General features: G+C 55.4%; 4 protein-coding genes across 4 annotated transcripts; 2 read left to right on the top strand and 2 right to left on the bottom strand.

The window, feature by feature from the left end:
- Positions 1 to 4,115: 4,115 nt before the first annotated feature.
- J7T54_000058 (Transcriptional regulatory protein-like protein) lies at positions 4,116 to 6,279 on the top strand (the record flags this gene model as incomplete). Its single annotated transcript, XM_051507804.1, has 2 exons — positions 4,116 to 4,317; positions 4,385 to 6,279. The coding sequence occupies 2 exons, from the start codon at positions 4,116 to 4,118 to the stop codon at positions 6,277 to 6,279; spliced, it is 2,097 nt and encodes a 698-aa protein (XP_051361008.1).
- Positions 6,280 to 8,728: 2,449 nt separating this feature from the next.
- On the top strand, positions 8,729 to 10,102 carry J7T54_000057 (uncharacterized protein; the record flags this gene model as incomplete). The annotated part of the gene is made up of 1 exon (XM_051507802.1): positions 8,729 to 10,102. One exon carries the CDS (start codon positions 8,729 to 8,731, stop codon positions 10,100 to 10,102), a length of 1,374 nt encoding a protein of 457 aa, XP_051361007.1.
- A 358-nt stretch (positions 10,103 to 10,460) lies between these two features.
- J7T54_000056 (uncharacterized protein) lies at positions 10,461 to 14,081 on the bottom strand (the record flags this gene model as incomplete). Its single annotated transcript, XM_051507801.1, has 2 exons — positions 10,461 to 13,932; positions 13,996 to 14,081. 2 exons carry the CDS (start codon positions 14,079 to 14,081, stop codon positions 10,461 to 10,463), a joined length of 3,558 nt encoding a protein of 1,185 aa, XP_051361006.1.
- A 1,270-nt stretch (positions 14,082 to 15,351) lies between these two features.
- On the bottom strand, positions 15,352 to 15,918 carry J7T54_000055 (small secreted protein; the record flags this gene model as incomplete). Its single annotated transcript, XM_051507800.1, has 2 exons — positions 15,352 to 15,546; positions 15,616 to 15,918. The coding sequence occupies 2 exons, from the start codon at positions 15,916 to 15,918 to the stop codon at positions 15,352 to 15,354; spliced, it is 498 nt and encodes a 165-aa protein (XP_051361005.1).
- Positions 15,919 to 16,428: the final 510 nt, after the last annotated feature.

The raw sequence follows: 16,428 nt of genomic DNA, 5'->3' as shown, positions 1-16,428 counted from the left end.
TCCAGGGTCCAATACACCACATTCACCCAGTCAGGCAATCATTCAGCTTCAACAATGCATGCAACCACAAAGGATGCACCTCGCATGCACAAAATGAAGAAACGCATTCCCCAATTGGATTGTAGTAACCACCCTCTGGCACCGAATCCAGAATGCAGCTCCGAGAAAACGTGACCTGAACGGATGATTTCCCAGAATGCATTTGTTACTCGTACGATCAAAGAGCTGGCTCTCGCTTCTCGCCAGCCTCGCTCAAGAGTAGAACCCACAGTGCCATGCGGGTGTGGTGAGCTTGCAGATTGGGGGCCATACACAGCGGTGTGTATTAGTTCAAACTACGAGTACGAGCCGTAGACTCACCGACCCGAGTTCTCGCGCCCGCACACGTGGACTATGGCTCCCAAGCGGCAATGGACAAGATACGGCAGTGGACAAGATATGATCAGGTCAGTGACAGTCTGTGTCTTGATTTGATGCCATGTTGGGGGCGCACGAGTCAAACGACTCATGTAGCTCAGATTTCAGAGGAAGAATGGAGAGAGCGGGACCTGACACCGGAGGCATCGAAATACGTACAGATGGCGTCGCCCCCAATAAGTGTCATACACTGGGCCATTCGCCTGCGACACATGCGGAAGAAAAACCCGGACGGCCCCCACAAACAAAGTGCTTTGTCGGAGCCGTCCCGTTGCATTCCAGCGACATCGAGCACCACCAACGTTCACCAGACGAACAGTCGCTAGCTCAGGGGCAAACACGCGATCCCGACTCCATTGGATCGTTGTCGGGAGTGGCATGAGGGATCGAAAGAACAATCAACTGGTTGTGTTGGTTCGCGGTCTACCCATTGACAACGGCAAACATCCTGGTTGACAGCGGTGATCAGAATGTGATAGAGGCGGCATCGGCTCGCGGAAGAGGGCCCTGCCGAAATTGCGAGCTGCGCAATCACCCGCTCGAGTGCACGTACGTATTATTTGCAGCACTAAGCTGCCAATGCCAAGTCTATCTGACCAAAAAAGTGAGAACACTGAAGCAATATGGAGACCTTTGACAAGCGCCGCAACTGACGATAAAGTGCGTCGACTGTTCGACGACATTGAGTGTTCTGTGCTACGCATTAGGCGCGCGACGACATTCGAGTGAACATAAAAATAGCACAACTTGGCGCCTTTAAAGGTGCACGACAAGCGCCAGCGGCTACAGCAGCGCAAGGCTCGAGTGCAGCCTTCGCGGGGGTGAGCGATCGAGATGGTTGATTGGGGCCTAGCAAACAAGCAGCAAACATGCAGCCTACTATCAGCACGGAATGCACGCACAGACGGGGAAACGCACGGACGGAGCGATTATCGACGACATGGAGGTCACCATGCAGATGAATACCCGTCGGACCAATGGACCAACAATTCCACTCGGCTGAGTGTGAGACTCGCGAGGGCATTACCAAAGCAGGAATCATGCTTTTATTAGTGCGTGCGCGCGAACACGGCAACACAAGGTCCAGTCCCCTGTTGCGCGGGCGGCCGGATCTATCTCGAGTGCAGCCGGTCGGTCGGGGGCCAGTGTACGCTCTGCAGTCGGACAATGGTATGCAGCGCACTCCGTATAATGGACAATGGCCAGAGATGGATTGGGGGGCGTGTTAATCGGAAGTCCGCATCTGAAGGATTGGGTTCTGTGAGCAAGGTCGTCCCTAGGCCATGCATGGATGGCCAAGTTGAAGCTATCGTGGATCTTTCTTGGCGGGAGAGCAACCAGTGCAAGCGAGTGAGGCTTTTCACGGAAAATACGGTCCCGTTCTCCAGCTTGCAAAAAACAAAACAGGAAAGAACGACGGCCTCAAGCGATCAGTTGACCGACTCCACGACTCGAGAAGGAGCGATAAAGATCGCTATTGGCCAGTGGCTCTGCTACCCCTGGCTAACAAGCCAGCCAATCAGATCCCAGAGCCCTTCTTTTTGTCCGAGGCGCCAAGATGACGCTACAATCGGTTGGTCCCGAGTCCCGCCGCCCCGCCCAGACTAATGCACCAGCAAGTCACTCATCACATCATCCTGGCCAATGACCGCTGCCAGCCTCGAGGAGCGTGTGCAAGCAGCAAGAGTTTCCATCGTTGAGCCTGCGAGTCTTTTTTCACTCTGCCGTGCCGATTGGGCTATGAGATGAGATTCTTCTTTGATTGCACGCCTTTGGAAATGATTCCGGCTTCTTCTTGGTCAATGAACAGGTTATATAATTATCAGCATACATGGTCAGTCACGCAGTGGTGTGGCAAGGATCGAGGAGTCATGGCATGAGCTGGCTTGAATGAATGTTCTGACCGCCACTCAGCGTCAAGCTCTCAGGCTCGATATCAGAACAACGGTGCCAGTGCCCAACCATGTTCAATGAGAGCCTTGTAAGATATCGCAAGCAATTGCAGCGAATGCTCAGTGGCATCATTGCGCATGACCGGGTTTGGCCTGAACGAACATGAACCATGGCAGCCAAATATCCTCTAGAATAACAACATCGATGCTAGAGGCTTCTCCAAGAGGCACAAGCGCCAATGATATAATTTCCAATTTGGATTGTCTTGGTCCATTCTCGGTTGATTAGGTAGTCTCGTCTGAACCGGGAAGATTCATGCATAATTTATCTTACCCCAGCTCTGTCACTGATCCATACCTTGAACGTGTTGGGATGGTCCTGGAGCAAACTATCCAGTAATTCCTTCGTTAGCTGCGTAGAGGTCGTTCACGCAGCTCTGCTAGCCGCATGAACACAAGCATGCAGCATCACTAGTACAGACAATACACCAAAATATCCTAGCAACGGCAACAGACATGGAGTGCACCAATAAGCCACAGTAGCATCGAAGGCTGCTTGCAGGTCTTTGTTGCACGCAATAGCGACTGGAGAGGTCTGACTACTAGTAGACAGGGTCGGAGTTCTGCTCCCACGAATGTCCAGTGGACAATTCCTTCGGATCATGTTATCCAGATCTCCGACTGGCAGCTCCTAAAGACCGGTAGCTCACGATAATGAATGTCCAGGTCGGACATTCCACGTCTACTCCGTACTGACTGTTGGATCAGTGCGCGACTTTCCTCTACGGCTGCTGCAAGCTAACCTTGACTGCATATGCCTTTTGCATTTCTCCTCATCCAGAGTGGAGAGCACCGAGAGCGTCCTGGCCAGCCGGCCCATACGGCGGCCCAGCCTCATTGGTTTCTCTAAGCGCAGTCGCGCACGCAGCAGATGCAGTTGAGTGAGATGCACCAATGAGGCAAGGTCGGCATATGGAGCTCGGGACCAAAATAGCAACATTTAGCCCAGATTACCAGGCGGCATCACGGTCGTCGAGATTGGCCTTGGGCCTCGAGGAAGGCGGCCGTGATATAAGACTTTGGCCTCGTCCACGGGTCATTTTGCCCTCTTTTCCTTCTCGCAACGTATCGCAAGGTGAGGAGCTGTGGTGTCGTCGTCGCCTCTTCCTCTTTTTTTTTTTATTCCCTTTTCCCTTCCTACCCGCCTCCCCCCAGACCATCCTCTCTGTTCCATCGCCAAAAAGACAAGCTGGACTTGTTTACCTGGAAACAGACATCCACTCATTCACTACTACAACAGAGTCCTCGGCACTCGTCAGGACACATTTGTTTCGCAGCAGGCTGGACCCCACGAGCCGTTTGATACGATAACTCGCCCTGCTATATCATTTGATTTGACTGCGTCCAATCGTCAGCTGCTCAGACGAGGAGCAGATCCCAACGGCCGACATTTTTAATTTCCTAATATCACTCGTCACCTCAGCCACCCCGCCACGCAAGGACACGGACACGGCACTGTCTGTTCTCGACCTCTGAGTCTGCTTTACCTCGCAGTCCTCCTCTTGGCTACGTGCGCGAGCCCCTTGTCGACTGGCGGCGGACCCCAGCAACTCTAGCACCTTTTGCTCCCGCTCCTTGTCGACTCCACCGTACAGTGTGCTGCTCTCGACCACACAGTACCGCACCCCCCCTCTTCTCAATCTCCCCCATACACACACCCACCCCAAGTACTCGATTCGGGAGGTCCCTTCGAGTCCGGTGCTGCAGGCCCGTCGAAGCAGCAGAGCTATCATACAAATGTCAACCATGCCCCCCAGCCATCGCAAAGCCACGACAATCAGAGCTTCCGGACCCGTAGCCAACATGGCTGTTGCGCAGTCTGCAAAGGCCAAGATGGCCTCCAAGACTGGCAATGCCAAAAACGCTACTACCAAAGGCGACACCTGCACTGGCGCTGCCAACAACAGTGCAAAGTCAAAGTCACAGATGCACCGTCGTTCAAGGACAGGTTCGTACACTCTCTTCATCACTCACACGCGAGCCCCCATCTGGAAGCTGACCATGCCACTGTCTAGGCTGCTACACTTGCAGATTACGACGGAAGAAGTGCGATGAGGGGAACCCTATGTGCACCGCTTGCAAGCATCTCGGTCTCCAATGCGAGTACAAGCGACCGATCTGGTGGAGTAACAACGATGCCCGCCGCCAGCACAAGGAGGACATCAAGAACATCATCAAGCGCAAGAAGCTCTCAGAGAAGTCGGCGCACTCCATCTCATCCTCCATGAGCTCTCCTCCTGGCCTGTCACATTCACTGCCCACCTCGGCTTCGGGCACAGACCCGTTGGATCGAAACCGCTCGGCTTCCATTGACTCCCACTTCTCCAACGGCTTCAACTTCAACACCCCTCCGTCCGTAGGGCACTATGGCGCCTACAACGCGCAATTACCGCCCGAGTTCATCTTTGCCCAGGGCCAGTTCTCCCCTTACGAGATTGACGTCAAGACAGAAAGGCAGATGTTTGTCGACAATGTGCCCACCATGAAGGAGTCGCACGTCTCCACATTCAGCACGTTCCAGACACCACCGCCACCAGGCACAGCTCTGCAGTGTGACCCTCTTGAGAGCGGCTGGATTGAGCACACCCGCCATGAGCGGAAAGAGTCGCTGTCAGAGGAGGCTCTCAATGTCAACTTCTTTGACTTTGCCCATAACACCTCCACTGATGCCAAGATTGAACTCGAGGAGAACGACCAGCGCCTGTTCGACCACTTCATCCAGTCTGTTCTTCCCACCTTGTTCCCTATCCTCGAGTCGAACCAGCATGGCTCGGTCGGCTCCGATTTGGTTCTCCCGGCCTTGCAATCCAACAAGGTCTACCTTCACTGCTGCCTGAGCATTGCCGCCCAGCACCTCAAAGGCCAAGTCAACGCCGTGAGCGAGGAGATTGACGAGGATATTATGCGCCATCGCTACGCCACCATCTGGTCGCTCTGCGAGGCCCTCAAGCGCGACGAGAACCACCAACAGATCCTGGAAGCCACACTGGCACTCATCTTCTTCCAGTGCGTCGTGGGCCGATCGGACGATGGTCTGCTCGACATCCCCTGGCACCAGCACTTCCAAGCGGCCATCAACCTGGTCCAAAAGCTTGGCCTTACACAGATCATCTCGGATCCTGTGCAACAGATGGCCCAGACACCTTTCAATATGACCCTCACCGCTTGGATTGACATTTTGGGAGCGTCCATGCAGGGCGTTTCGCCCACCTTTGCGCACGCCTACCGCGAAAAGCACCTATCGCAAGTCAACCACCACCTGGGTTTGCGTGAGCTCATGGGATGCGAGGACCGCGTCATGTACCTCATCTCGGAGATTGCCTGCCTCGAGTCTCTCAAGTCGGCGGGCATGTTGAGCGACCTCTCCCTCTGCCAGCACGTCTCGTGCCTTGGCGAGCAAATCAGCCTCACTGAGATGGGCATCGAGGTTCTCAAGCTGCCCTTCAACGCCAACGGCAGCCTCTCGCCCAAGCAGCTGTCCAAGAACATGACTACGGCCTTCCGCACCGCGGCGCGCATCTACCTGTGCAGCCTCGTGCCTGGCTTCAGCCCCCATCAGCACTCGCCCATGAACCTTGTCGAGAAGCTGACCGAGGTGCTCGAGACCATCCCCTCGGGCCCCAACGGCTACGACCGAAGCATGACCTGGGTCTACCTCATGGGCGGCTCCATCAGCCTGCCCAACAGCAGCTTCCGCGCCTTCTTTGAGGACCGCGTCAGTCAGCTCGGTGATGCGGCCACCTGCGGCTCATTCGGTCGCATGAGCGCCGTGCTTCGCGAGACGTGGTTGCAAAACGACATCACGTCCATGGCGAGCACGCCTGGTTCCACTGCCTCGGATGGTCACTCATCGCACGTCCACTGGCGAGACGTCATGCGCTCCAAGGGCTGGGATTTCCTCATGATCTAAGGATCGTCTTCCTTTCTTCTATTCTTCTATTCTTCTTCTTCTATTTGAGTTCTGTTCTTGCATTTACGCATATGATACCCACTGGGCTGGGTTTTAGAGCACGCCGCAAGGCCAGCGGAGGCGAAACGGGGGAACTTTCACCAATGATTAAAGAGGACTGAGAGACACGACGACAACACTCTTGATGGGCTACGTGGGAACGGGAGAATGACGGGTTTCTTTTTCATCATTTCTGCATGCGGGACATTATCACCCGCTGGACTGGGCATTTTTCTTTTCCACATCTCCATATATACACGCATTCCATAGGCACTCTCCGAGAGAGGGACGAAAGGCGTACATGGCGCAACAGGAGGCCGAGTCGTGGACAATACCGGACTCGTGCAGGTTTTTGGGTTCCTTCGGGTTTGCATTTTGGGACGGACACCTTGGGCTCTGAGAGCGGTGCATTTTCAATTCTTTTTTTCCCGCTCCGGGCTGGGCGAGGCTGGATGTCTCAGGGAATCAATCTTCCATAGCTAGGATATAGTGAGGCGAAACAAGATACCCCACCATTACCGATAACCATATTCTTCTCTGCTATCTTGTGAAGTACAGACAGACTTTAGGCTATGAGCAGTGTCGGCGGGCTCTTCCTGGAGGTCGTTGCTGCACTGCGACCTCCAGGACGCTGTGCGACGTAGCAGGGCAGCATACGACTGCAAGGTCCCTTGTCCTCTCGTTTGCCAGCATATGTCCCACGGAAATGTTACTTCTATAGGAAATTCATGCATGGTACACTGCATTACAGCAGGCTGTACGCATAGTGGCATTCGCGTCCAACTTTGACTTACACGGCGCCAGGTGGCGGGGGCCGACATGAATGTGGGAGAGCACTTGCAGGGAGAAATGGTGTACAATGTCCAGCGTGGGATCCTCTCTTCAGAATGGACCTTCTGGACTCTCTTTTACGATACAGTGCAGGAATATTCTGATACTCAACACACACCCTCTCGAGCATGGGTCTAAATGTCCTGCCTGCCTGCCTGCCTGCGAGCAAGAAGAGTCATCGTGGGGGAAGGAAGCCTCACCGCCAGAGTGGCACGTAAGTCAAATGACCCAAGTGTGTAGTGCCACTATGTCTGCCCCTCTCTGTGTGCCATGTTTTCTGTCTTGGTCAAGGGCTTGGAAATTCACTTGATAGGCGACGATGAATAGGAGAGGCATTTTGGACCATGGTCTTCTGATCTCGTTGGGGTTGGGGGAGGCTGGCTGAAACCGCCAGGTGGTCGGCCGGAAAAGCTGAAAGATATAGAGGGAACAGACAGTTAAGGGTTCAGTATCCATTCTTTTGTAAACTGTCTTTAGCTTCTTGAGATGACGTACCTGGTTGATCAGGGACCGATTGTGCAAGTTGTCCAGATCATCGACAAGGTTTTTGCTGTAGGGTATTTGGAGGGTTGGAGCAGCACAGGCTTAAAAGATGACGCTAATCCAGATGGGGAACAATGGTCTGATTAGTCAGCTCAAGGCTCCAAGCATCACTGGCAACTGCCTAGGGAGGTATCCTTCATTCCCTCCGCTGATTCTCCCTCATCAGTTTGGATGAAAATAATCAAAACATGCCGAGCAAGAGGACACAGGCAGCCAGCGTCTGTTGCCCTGGACTGACGACGACCCTGGCGACATGATTGGCGCCGCACATTTCCAGCCGCGACGCTGCAACCGCCCAATCCGTGCCTAACCGCCAGGATCCCTCCGTGGCCTATCATCTCGACCTCACCTGGCGTCTACCGCGACAACCACCATTGCCAGTCGCGTAGCAGACTGCCTTCGCCATGGCCTACCCAATGGTCTCCGTGGAGTCCTTCCGCCGCGCAGCAATCAGTCTAGTGCCTCCATTTCCGTCCATCGGGAGGACGACAGTGAATGAATGACGGGGCAAAACCTGATCGTGTCGGCGGCTACTAGCCTGGTCGCATGTGCGGCATCCCGAAGCCACGATCAATGATGGACTGGGATGAGAAGTCTTCACTAACGTGGGAAGCACGCGCTCTCTTCCATCAGTCAATCCTTTCTCTCTTTCCTCCTCTCTTTGTCATTTCCTTACACTCGTCTATCTCCTTTGTCCGGTCACTGGTGATTCTCTCATGTACTCTGCTGTTCTGTCGCCTTGAACAATTCGCCTTCAAACAAGAAGAAAACAAACCGCCGGAAACGAAGAACAGCGCGCTGGTTCGCCCTTGTTTGTGAAGACCAACAAATCTGGGCCGCCCACCTCCCTTCTTCATACTGTTGGTTCCTCGTCTTTCGCGGACCAAGTCTAATCGTGCTCGACCTGCATATTGATCGAACCAACCTCAACCTACCTAGAACTAGGAAACGATACGCGCGGGCATAGCTCATATCATCAGCCTCATAATTCCTCACGCCATCTCATCAAATCTCAACTGCAAGAGCATACCGCAAAATGCTCCGGCCATCAACGCCATCAGTGAGCTTTCTGCTGCTCACATTCATAACCTCGACAACATCGTCCGCCATACCGGGGGCATCGCTCTTCGCTCGCCAACAGAGCTGCCCAGCCGATGGCTTCGAGTCCTGCGGCAACGACTTCCCAGACTACTTCTGCTGCCAAGAAGACACGAAGTGTCTCTCGCTCGCCGGCGGCACTACTGCCCTATGCTGTCCCGAGGGCAGTAATTGCGAAGGCATGGCGCCCATCACCTGCAACCTCAACGGGCAGGACGCGGAAAAGGACTTTCGGATCCCCCTCAAGACGACCGTCTTCGACGTCCCGTTGGAGAAGTGCGGTGATAACCACTGCTGTCCGCACGGCTTCAGCTGCGAAGAAGGGGACGACGGCAAGGAATGCCGGATGAACAAGGATCAGTCAGAAAAGCCCAAGAAGAAGCAGCAAGACGATGACAAGGGCTCCTCGACAACAACAGCAGCCACATCACCTACCACCAACCCAGCTTCAGAGCCCACGGACACCGAGACTGCGTCTTCAAAGCCGACATCATCCAGTGACGAGGCAGAGGAAGCCGATACCAAGAAGGATGGCGGCCCGGACATCACCGCTATCGTCGGCGGTGTTGTGGGCGCCTGTGGCATCCTCGTCATCCTAGCTGTCATTCTCTTCATCTGCGTCCGCCGAAACGCCAAGCGGAACCCCAAGCCTTCTCCATCCGCACCCAAGCCAGCCATGGCAACCCTGGCGGTACCATCATCAAGAGGAGGCCACAGCCGGCAGCCCTCCAACATGAGCGCCACGCAGCCCATCAACCCTCGCTTCATCAGCTACCCAAAACGCGATTCATTCGAGGACATTCCCATCTGCACACCCCGTGAGGCACCGCGCGTCGACGGCCTCGGTCTCCTCGGCCGGTCCGTGTCCGGCCGCAGCCTCACTAATCCTCACCATCATCATGACCACCACCACGAGAGACGCCGTGACTCGATACCAAACGCCTTCGCCAACGGCTCGCCCAATCCGTCCATAAGTGACACTCTGCCGAGGACACCCTCCAACGCATCCTCCGCCTGCAAACCCATCCGCACGGGTACAGTCTCCTCCTCAAAGCTCGCCCCAATCCGCTCGATGCGGCCTACGGCGTCGCGCCACCTCCACCCCGAGACAGCGAGGCACATTATGCTCACCACACCCAACCACTCCACCGAGAGCATCAATGTCTTTACCGATCCGCAGTTCGTTGTGCAGGACGCCTCGGCGGAGGACAGGCGGACGCGCTTCTCGGATCTCATGCATCAAGCTGACCTCGAGGGGGTCGGGAGTGAGAGGTCCTATGTCCCCACAAACCGTACGCCCAAAAGGATATGAAGCTACTCTGGTTAGCAGCTTCTTTCCTTTTCTCTTGTTATGTCGCCAAAGGTATACCATATAGACGCATGTAATGCTGGTTCAGGGTGGGAAACAAATGGTAGCTAGGCGTTGGTGGCTTCTGACTTTAGACAAATGGATTCAAGGTTTATGTACATTTTTTCTGGTTGCCGCACTTGATTAATACTGTAAGATGATATATTTCTCTCTCCGCGTCCATATGCAAACGAAAGTATCGATGTCGCCAATTTGTTGTGTCATCGCTATGCCAAAGAACGCTTCATGTGAATACCCCAAATCGCTGAATATTCCCAATAAAGAAAAAGGACTGACAAAAGAAAATCGAGACAAGCTCAAATCACATAACCACACATTTCTTGTCCTTCAAACTTTCGCGGAGTGCTGTTGTGGTAGAGACATCCGTCCACCCGGTACTGCTTGCTGCTTCGACATCCTTTCTCTTCTTCTTCTTTCGTGATTTGCTGGGGCCCCAGCCTCGTTTCTTGGCCTCACGGATGTTGAGGGCTGCACTCCGCTCAGCGCGGCTGCCGTTGCGGGCCACACCCACAGGCACGCCAGGGGAGACAGACGGAGAGCGACGGAAAGGTGCCAACAGACGGCGTCGCGGCGCCTGCTGCTGGGTTTGTGACGTTGTGGAAGCTGCGATGCTATAGATGGTCTCGAGGCGCTCTACCGTCGGCCTCGTGCTTGAGCCAGGCCCTGGACGAGGATGGCGAGGAACAGGCGCTACAATAGGTGTCTCCGTCCGGCGGGTGGAGGCTTGCCGGTCAGGCGGGTCGAAAGCTCCGCTGACACCTCGCGGGGTGCTGATGATCATAGGTGGCTCGGGCGCAGTCCACGAGGATGTTGCCGCAGGGGCTGTGTGTAAGGGCGGAAGGTCTGTTTGAGGTCGGTGCATGGACTGGGAGCTCTGCCGTTTGCTGACCATCTGTCCGCCCGACTGAGGTCCGTACCAGCCACCCGACAATCTGCGGGGGTTGCCCTGACTGATTCTCTTATTCAAGCTGGCCATTTGCCCAGAACTGGGTGCTGGTGGCAGTATGGGCATTTCACTCGTAGAAGGCTGGAGGCCCGGCGCAGACAAAGGGTTAACGGGCACAGGAACAGCACTCGCATGCTGTACTTGCGAAGCCTCTGGCCCCGGACCTGCTGGCCATGTCTGAGCGTTGGAAAGGCGTCTAGCCCGGGGCTCATCGTTCGTCTGTGGGAGTGGCATAGTATTGGTTTTGGGTAAACCTGGAGTTGACAGTATCAATATTGGCGAGCCAGCGGTCTCATCAGGCTCATGTGGCGAGGGAGGCGTAATCTCTTGGGGCTCTGCTACGATGACCGGCTGAGGTTGGGCAGACTCCATGTGGACTGAGTCTACTGGGCCAATCGTCGACCATGACGCCTGTCGAGACTCAGAGGAAGTGAGTCCCATCTGTCGAGGGTCGACGGTCGGTGAAGCTGGTGGCGAGACCTCATATATATCTTCTGTCTCGACACGTGTCGATGGGCTTGACCGTGGGCGTGCTGTGGTGTCGTCCGCAGGTGGTCTGCTGATTGTGGTCGAGTCACTGGCTGAACGATAGTGCTGCAACGTGGGCCGCGCGGATGGCGAGATGAGATTCCCCAACTGACCAAATCGCGTAGAAGATCGTGCTAAAGAGTCACGATGCTCATGCTGACCTCGAGCTCTGGCGAGAGCGTCGAACCTGGTCGCCGCCGGCACCGCCGGCACCAGAGGCGGCTCCATAGGCTTCACAGCTGGACCTCGCATGAAACTGGGCATCTCGCCAGGATCGTCCTTCTGGTACGGTGGTGGAGGAGGAACCCAATTGTCAGCATCACTCTCGTGAGGATGCTCGCGCCGCCCATCAGCACGACGGTACTCAATTGGCCGGCCGTCGGCGAGACGAGGGTTTAGCCTCTGATTGACAGCAGCCGCTGTAGCTGCACGACGTAGCGTTGGCGCAGATCGAGGACTGGCGTGCGCGTAAGGAGACTCCATCGCCTCCTGTTCCTCGATAGTGGCCACGTCAGGGTCATCTGCGAATTCATCCACCGCATTCGTGGCTGGGTTCGCACCGATTTTCCTGGGCCTCAGGGGGTCATCATCGTCTGCCTCTTCGGAAGAAGTGCCGAGCGCGTGCGGTCCAGCAGGACCAGGCCTGTCACGCGCTGTCGTAGCAGCGCGCAGCACAGCAGTGCGTCCACGGCGTTGCTGTGCGACGGTGCGTCGTCGAACAATGGCGACCTCTGTTTCCATGTCACGGCGCTCCTCCTCCAGGGGTTCCGCGTCGTCGGTGCCCACCTCCATGCTAAGCTCGGTCCGCCGACCATTGGAGGGGCCATAATCGAAATCCAGGAAAGCGACCCTACCACCGTCCACAAAGTCAATGTCCTCCTCATCGCTGATCAACCTGGGCCCCATGACTCCTTTGGCTGTGACGAGCAAGCGCTCCTTAACAGCGCTGTCATACAGACCGCTAACCCATTTCACATTGCTCACCCCGGGGAGATCCACCACCTTGGCGCCAGATACGAGTGTGTTGCGCAGTTTGTCACAAAGTATCTGCCACTGCGGCTGGCGCACGTCGTTTGCATCGCAGCCACGCGAGGAGAGTCGTCGTGAGACGCTACTGCGCTCACTGTTATTCCTGCCCAGCCCGTGCGCGCCTTCACGTAGCTCGGGCACTGCATCTAAATTCTCGGGCACACCATAGATCCAAACTTCCTGTGAATGCAAGCCTGCTGCCACAAGGTCGCCCTTGTATGTGGCTCCAGGCAAGGTTGAAGGAAGCAGTTTGGCTTGTGAGTGCGGCTTGGGCGCAGGCCCGGTGAAGTAGGTCGTACCGTTCCGTAGGTCATCGATCCGTACCGCGCGAAACGCCTCGAAATTGCCGTCATAGGCAAATGACCAGCTTGCTTCCTCGCCACTTCCATCCTGGAGCAAAACAGCGTGGCTGCAATCACGGCTCGATGTGGGAAAGAGGATTGACGTGGTCCACATGGAGCTGACACTGTCGTCCGTCAGGAGATTTCCAGGGTCGTAGTATGGTGCCGTGATGATGACTGTGTTGGGCGGTTGCGACTGCGTCGTCGTCCCGACGATCTGGGTTCCATCGTAGGAGAAGGCTAAGGAGTCGACCGGATCGCATTTGACAGAGCGCTTCTGGGACGGCAAGGCGCCAGCGTCGATGGACGAGACTTCAATGCCGCCCTCATAAGCAGCCGCGAGCACAGAGCCGCAGGGCGAGAGGGCAATCGTTCGAGGGGTATTGTCGAGGATGATGGCCTGCCTCCGTCGGGGTGGTGAGACGCCAAGATCGTACAGGTCCACCTGTAGTTCGGTGGAGAGCACAGCAAGTAACGACCCATCATCCTTGATACATGCAGCGATAGGCCTCCTTGAGACCTTGAATTCACGATTCACCAAGGGTGCTTCGCCTCGAACATCGAGGACGAAGATACGCGCCGAGTTGTAGGCCAGCAGCAGTTGGCAGCGTGGCGAAGCGCTGAAATGCATGCCCTCGCCACCGGGACATGACGAGGAGCTAATCGAGGTTGAGACAAGCTTGACGATTGTCTCATGTGGCCGGGTATATGCATCGAATAGGTTGAGCTTCGCCTGGCGTGTGAATAGGCGACGCAGAGTGGGTAGGTTATCGTCATCGACAGTGGGTAGGGTGGTCTTGTTGGCGGCAAAGGAAGGGCACTGAGCCAGGTGGTGAAGATAGATGTGGGCGTGCTGGGCAATCGAACGCCATTTTCGATTGAGTAGAACGAGCGAGGCAAAGCCGTTGGCGTCGGCAACTGTAAGGATTCTAAAGCGCGGGTCATGGTTAGCGCGCGGCTTCTTCGTCTTGAGTAGCAACGGAGCATCTTACTGCTCGATTATCTCGTCTGGCAGGCGGTCGAAAGGGGTTGCGTCAGGTTGCGATCGAACCCTGTCTGTTGAGCCGTCACCGGCCATGATGTTGAAGACGACCTCGGGTCATAGATGGACGACGTAAGTGCGGCGGGTGTCAGCGCTTTCGGGAGCTGCACAAGGCCATGGCAGATTTATCAAGACGCGGATGGAGGATTTTCGATGAGAGGTACAGGTGCCGAGGCGTATGGATGGCTAAGCTTAGTGTGGACGATGCGGTACAAGTAGAAAGGTCGGAATGTGTGCCATGTGTGCCGCGCAGGCGTGATAGCTTGTCGGTTGTATTCTAAACTGCAAGATGAAGGAAAGTGAGACACCGGCCGACCGAGGATAATTCTGTTGGCGATGGTGGTGGTGATAGGAGTGGCTGTGCGTAAATACTTAATTACCTGAGGTATGCCCGCCTAGACGTGCTAATCACGGCCCACGGGTAGCCAGCCGTCCCTTCTAGAACAGCCGTGGATCCAGTCCAGTTGCTCCTTCCACGAGTCCGCGCTAACGTTGGTTGCTACCTTCACGGTTCACGGTTTATCTCCGCCAACAATTCAACATCCGCTCACTCTGGAACTTCTTCTCGTTGACATCCTACCAACCAGCGACACAGACTCTTCTCTCCAGCCAACAGCCCAGCGAACCCGAACCGCTGTGCGGGTCGAAGCGCTTGGGCTTGTCGCTGCGTGCGTCGCCCATGCATGTACAAGTATGTACACGTTGGTGCAGCTGGTGACCCTCACGAGCATGCGCAACCATTCAACTTTGGCAGCCTACCCAACAAGTTGCCAGTAACGCCGATCGAGGCGAGGCGATATCACCGACGCACTCAAGGGCATCCTGGCCGGCTTCGGTGGAAGGTATGTCACTCGTCACTGTGTTGATCCCTGAGCGTCGCCCGCCAGACTCCTGATGAACCGTGAGACCGATCGACACATTCAAGGAAAGCCCAGCTTACGCGCCCGAGAAAACATGTGCCGACTCCCTGCACATGTCATATGCATCTTGCATGCTGTCCTTGGTTCCTTGGGCAAGATCGGACCCCAACTTTCAACTCTGATGCTACTGATTTTGGCAATGCAAAGTGTGGCTTGTGACTAAGAGGTACACACTGCCCCGAACAAGGGTACTCTTTGTCTGCTGGCAGTCACGATCCTCGACATTGTGTGATGCAGCCGCTCATCGGAATTTTGCAATTGATTGCAGCAAATACTTGCTGGGTCGCTCCAATGCAGCTAATGAACTAAATAGGACACCACCATGGACGTCGCAGCCATGAGATACCTTCGTGATCCCATTCTTCGTTCACTCGAGTCGTGTCTCGTTACTCCGTGGTAGCATCGAAACTCAAAAATGTCGACGGCAAACCAGCAGCCTCCTCGTCCTGTTGAATATTGTTCTGCAGCTTCTGGTTCTCCTCCTCGAGCCTCGCGGCCACATCTTGGCCCTGCGCAGCCTGCGCCGTGAGCTTGAGCATGGTGGCCGTCAACTTGAGCACCTTGTTCTTGATCTTGCCGCGCTGTCGAACCATTGCGGTCAGCAAACATGCACTGTCATCACGGGGGGTAACAAAGAGGCGGAGACTTACCTGCAGAGCATCGGCCTCCTCACCCTCGGCAGCCTCAATGGCAGGGTTGAACGCCTCCTTTTCGGCGTCGTTGCAAATGGAGTTGACGCTGTCCAGAAAGTCCAGGTCGTCGGAAGACACGTCCTCCGGGTTGGCGGGCAATGGACCGCGCAGAAGAGAGAAGGCCTCCTCAGCAGCGTTGCCTGCTACGCCACCCGAGATGGAGAGGTCATCGTAGTTGGTGACGGAGAACACCTGGCGTCCGTACAGGAACTTGGCGTTGGCCGCCGTGAGGAAAGTGAGGAAAAGACCGGCTGGCTTCATCGTGGCGTTTGAGAGTAATATGTCCAAATCGTAAATCGGTACCGAAGAATTAAAGATAGAATCGAAGCGAAAGGCAGGCCAGCTGCGGGAGTAACAAAGCAAAGTTGTTGTTGGGGACAAGGATGAGAAGGTGAAGGCCGGCTTGTCCGTCTTCTCGAAATGTGTGCTTCTTGCTTCTCCTTTTATTCACGAGCAGCTCATCGTCATCGTGGCCCCAAGGACCCCCCTTCGCTGCAGCTGCGTCCGATGTCGTCTTCAGGTCAGATTCTCAGACGTCTCAAGTTCAAGTTTTCAACGTGGCAAGCCCCACGCGTTCCCCTCAAAGTTGGAATCGAAATCGAAATAGCCGCTACTAATGACAAGATGAATTATAGGTTCAAACGCAGGGCGTCTAGTTTTGCCAGGGGCCGGCAATCTAGCCCGCGCCAGGTGAAACCCCACGACGTCTCAGATGCCTAGTCAAACCGGAACCCCGAGACATCAGGTAATTGATCCCTCATTGGCGAGCAA

This window comes from Emericellopsis cladophorae (assembly GCF_022114955.1).
Source record: "Emericellopsis cladophorae strain MUM 19.33 chromosome Unknown NODE_36_length_232396_cov_119_016030, whole genome shotgun sequence".
Lineage (NCBI taxonomy): Eukaryota > Fungi > Ascomycota > Sordariomycetes > Hypocreales > Bionectriaceae > Emericellopsis > Emericellopsis cladophorae.
Note: the sequence above shows the minus strand (reverse complement) of the source record. Positions and strands in the feature narration are given on the sequence as shown.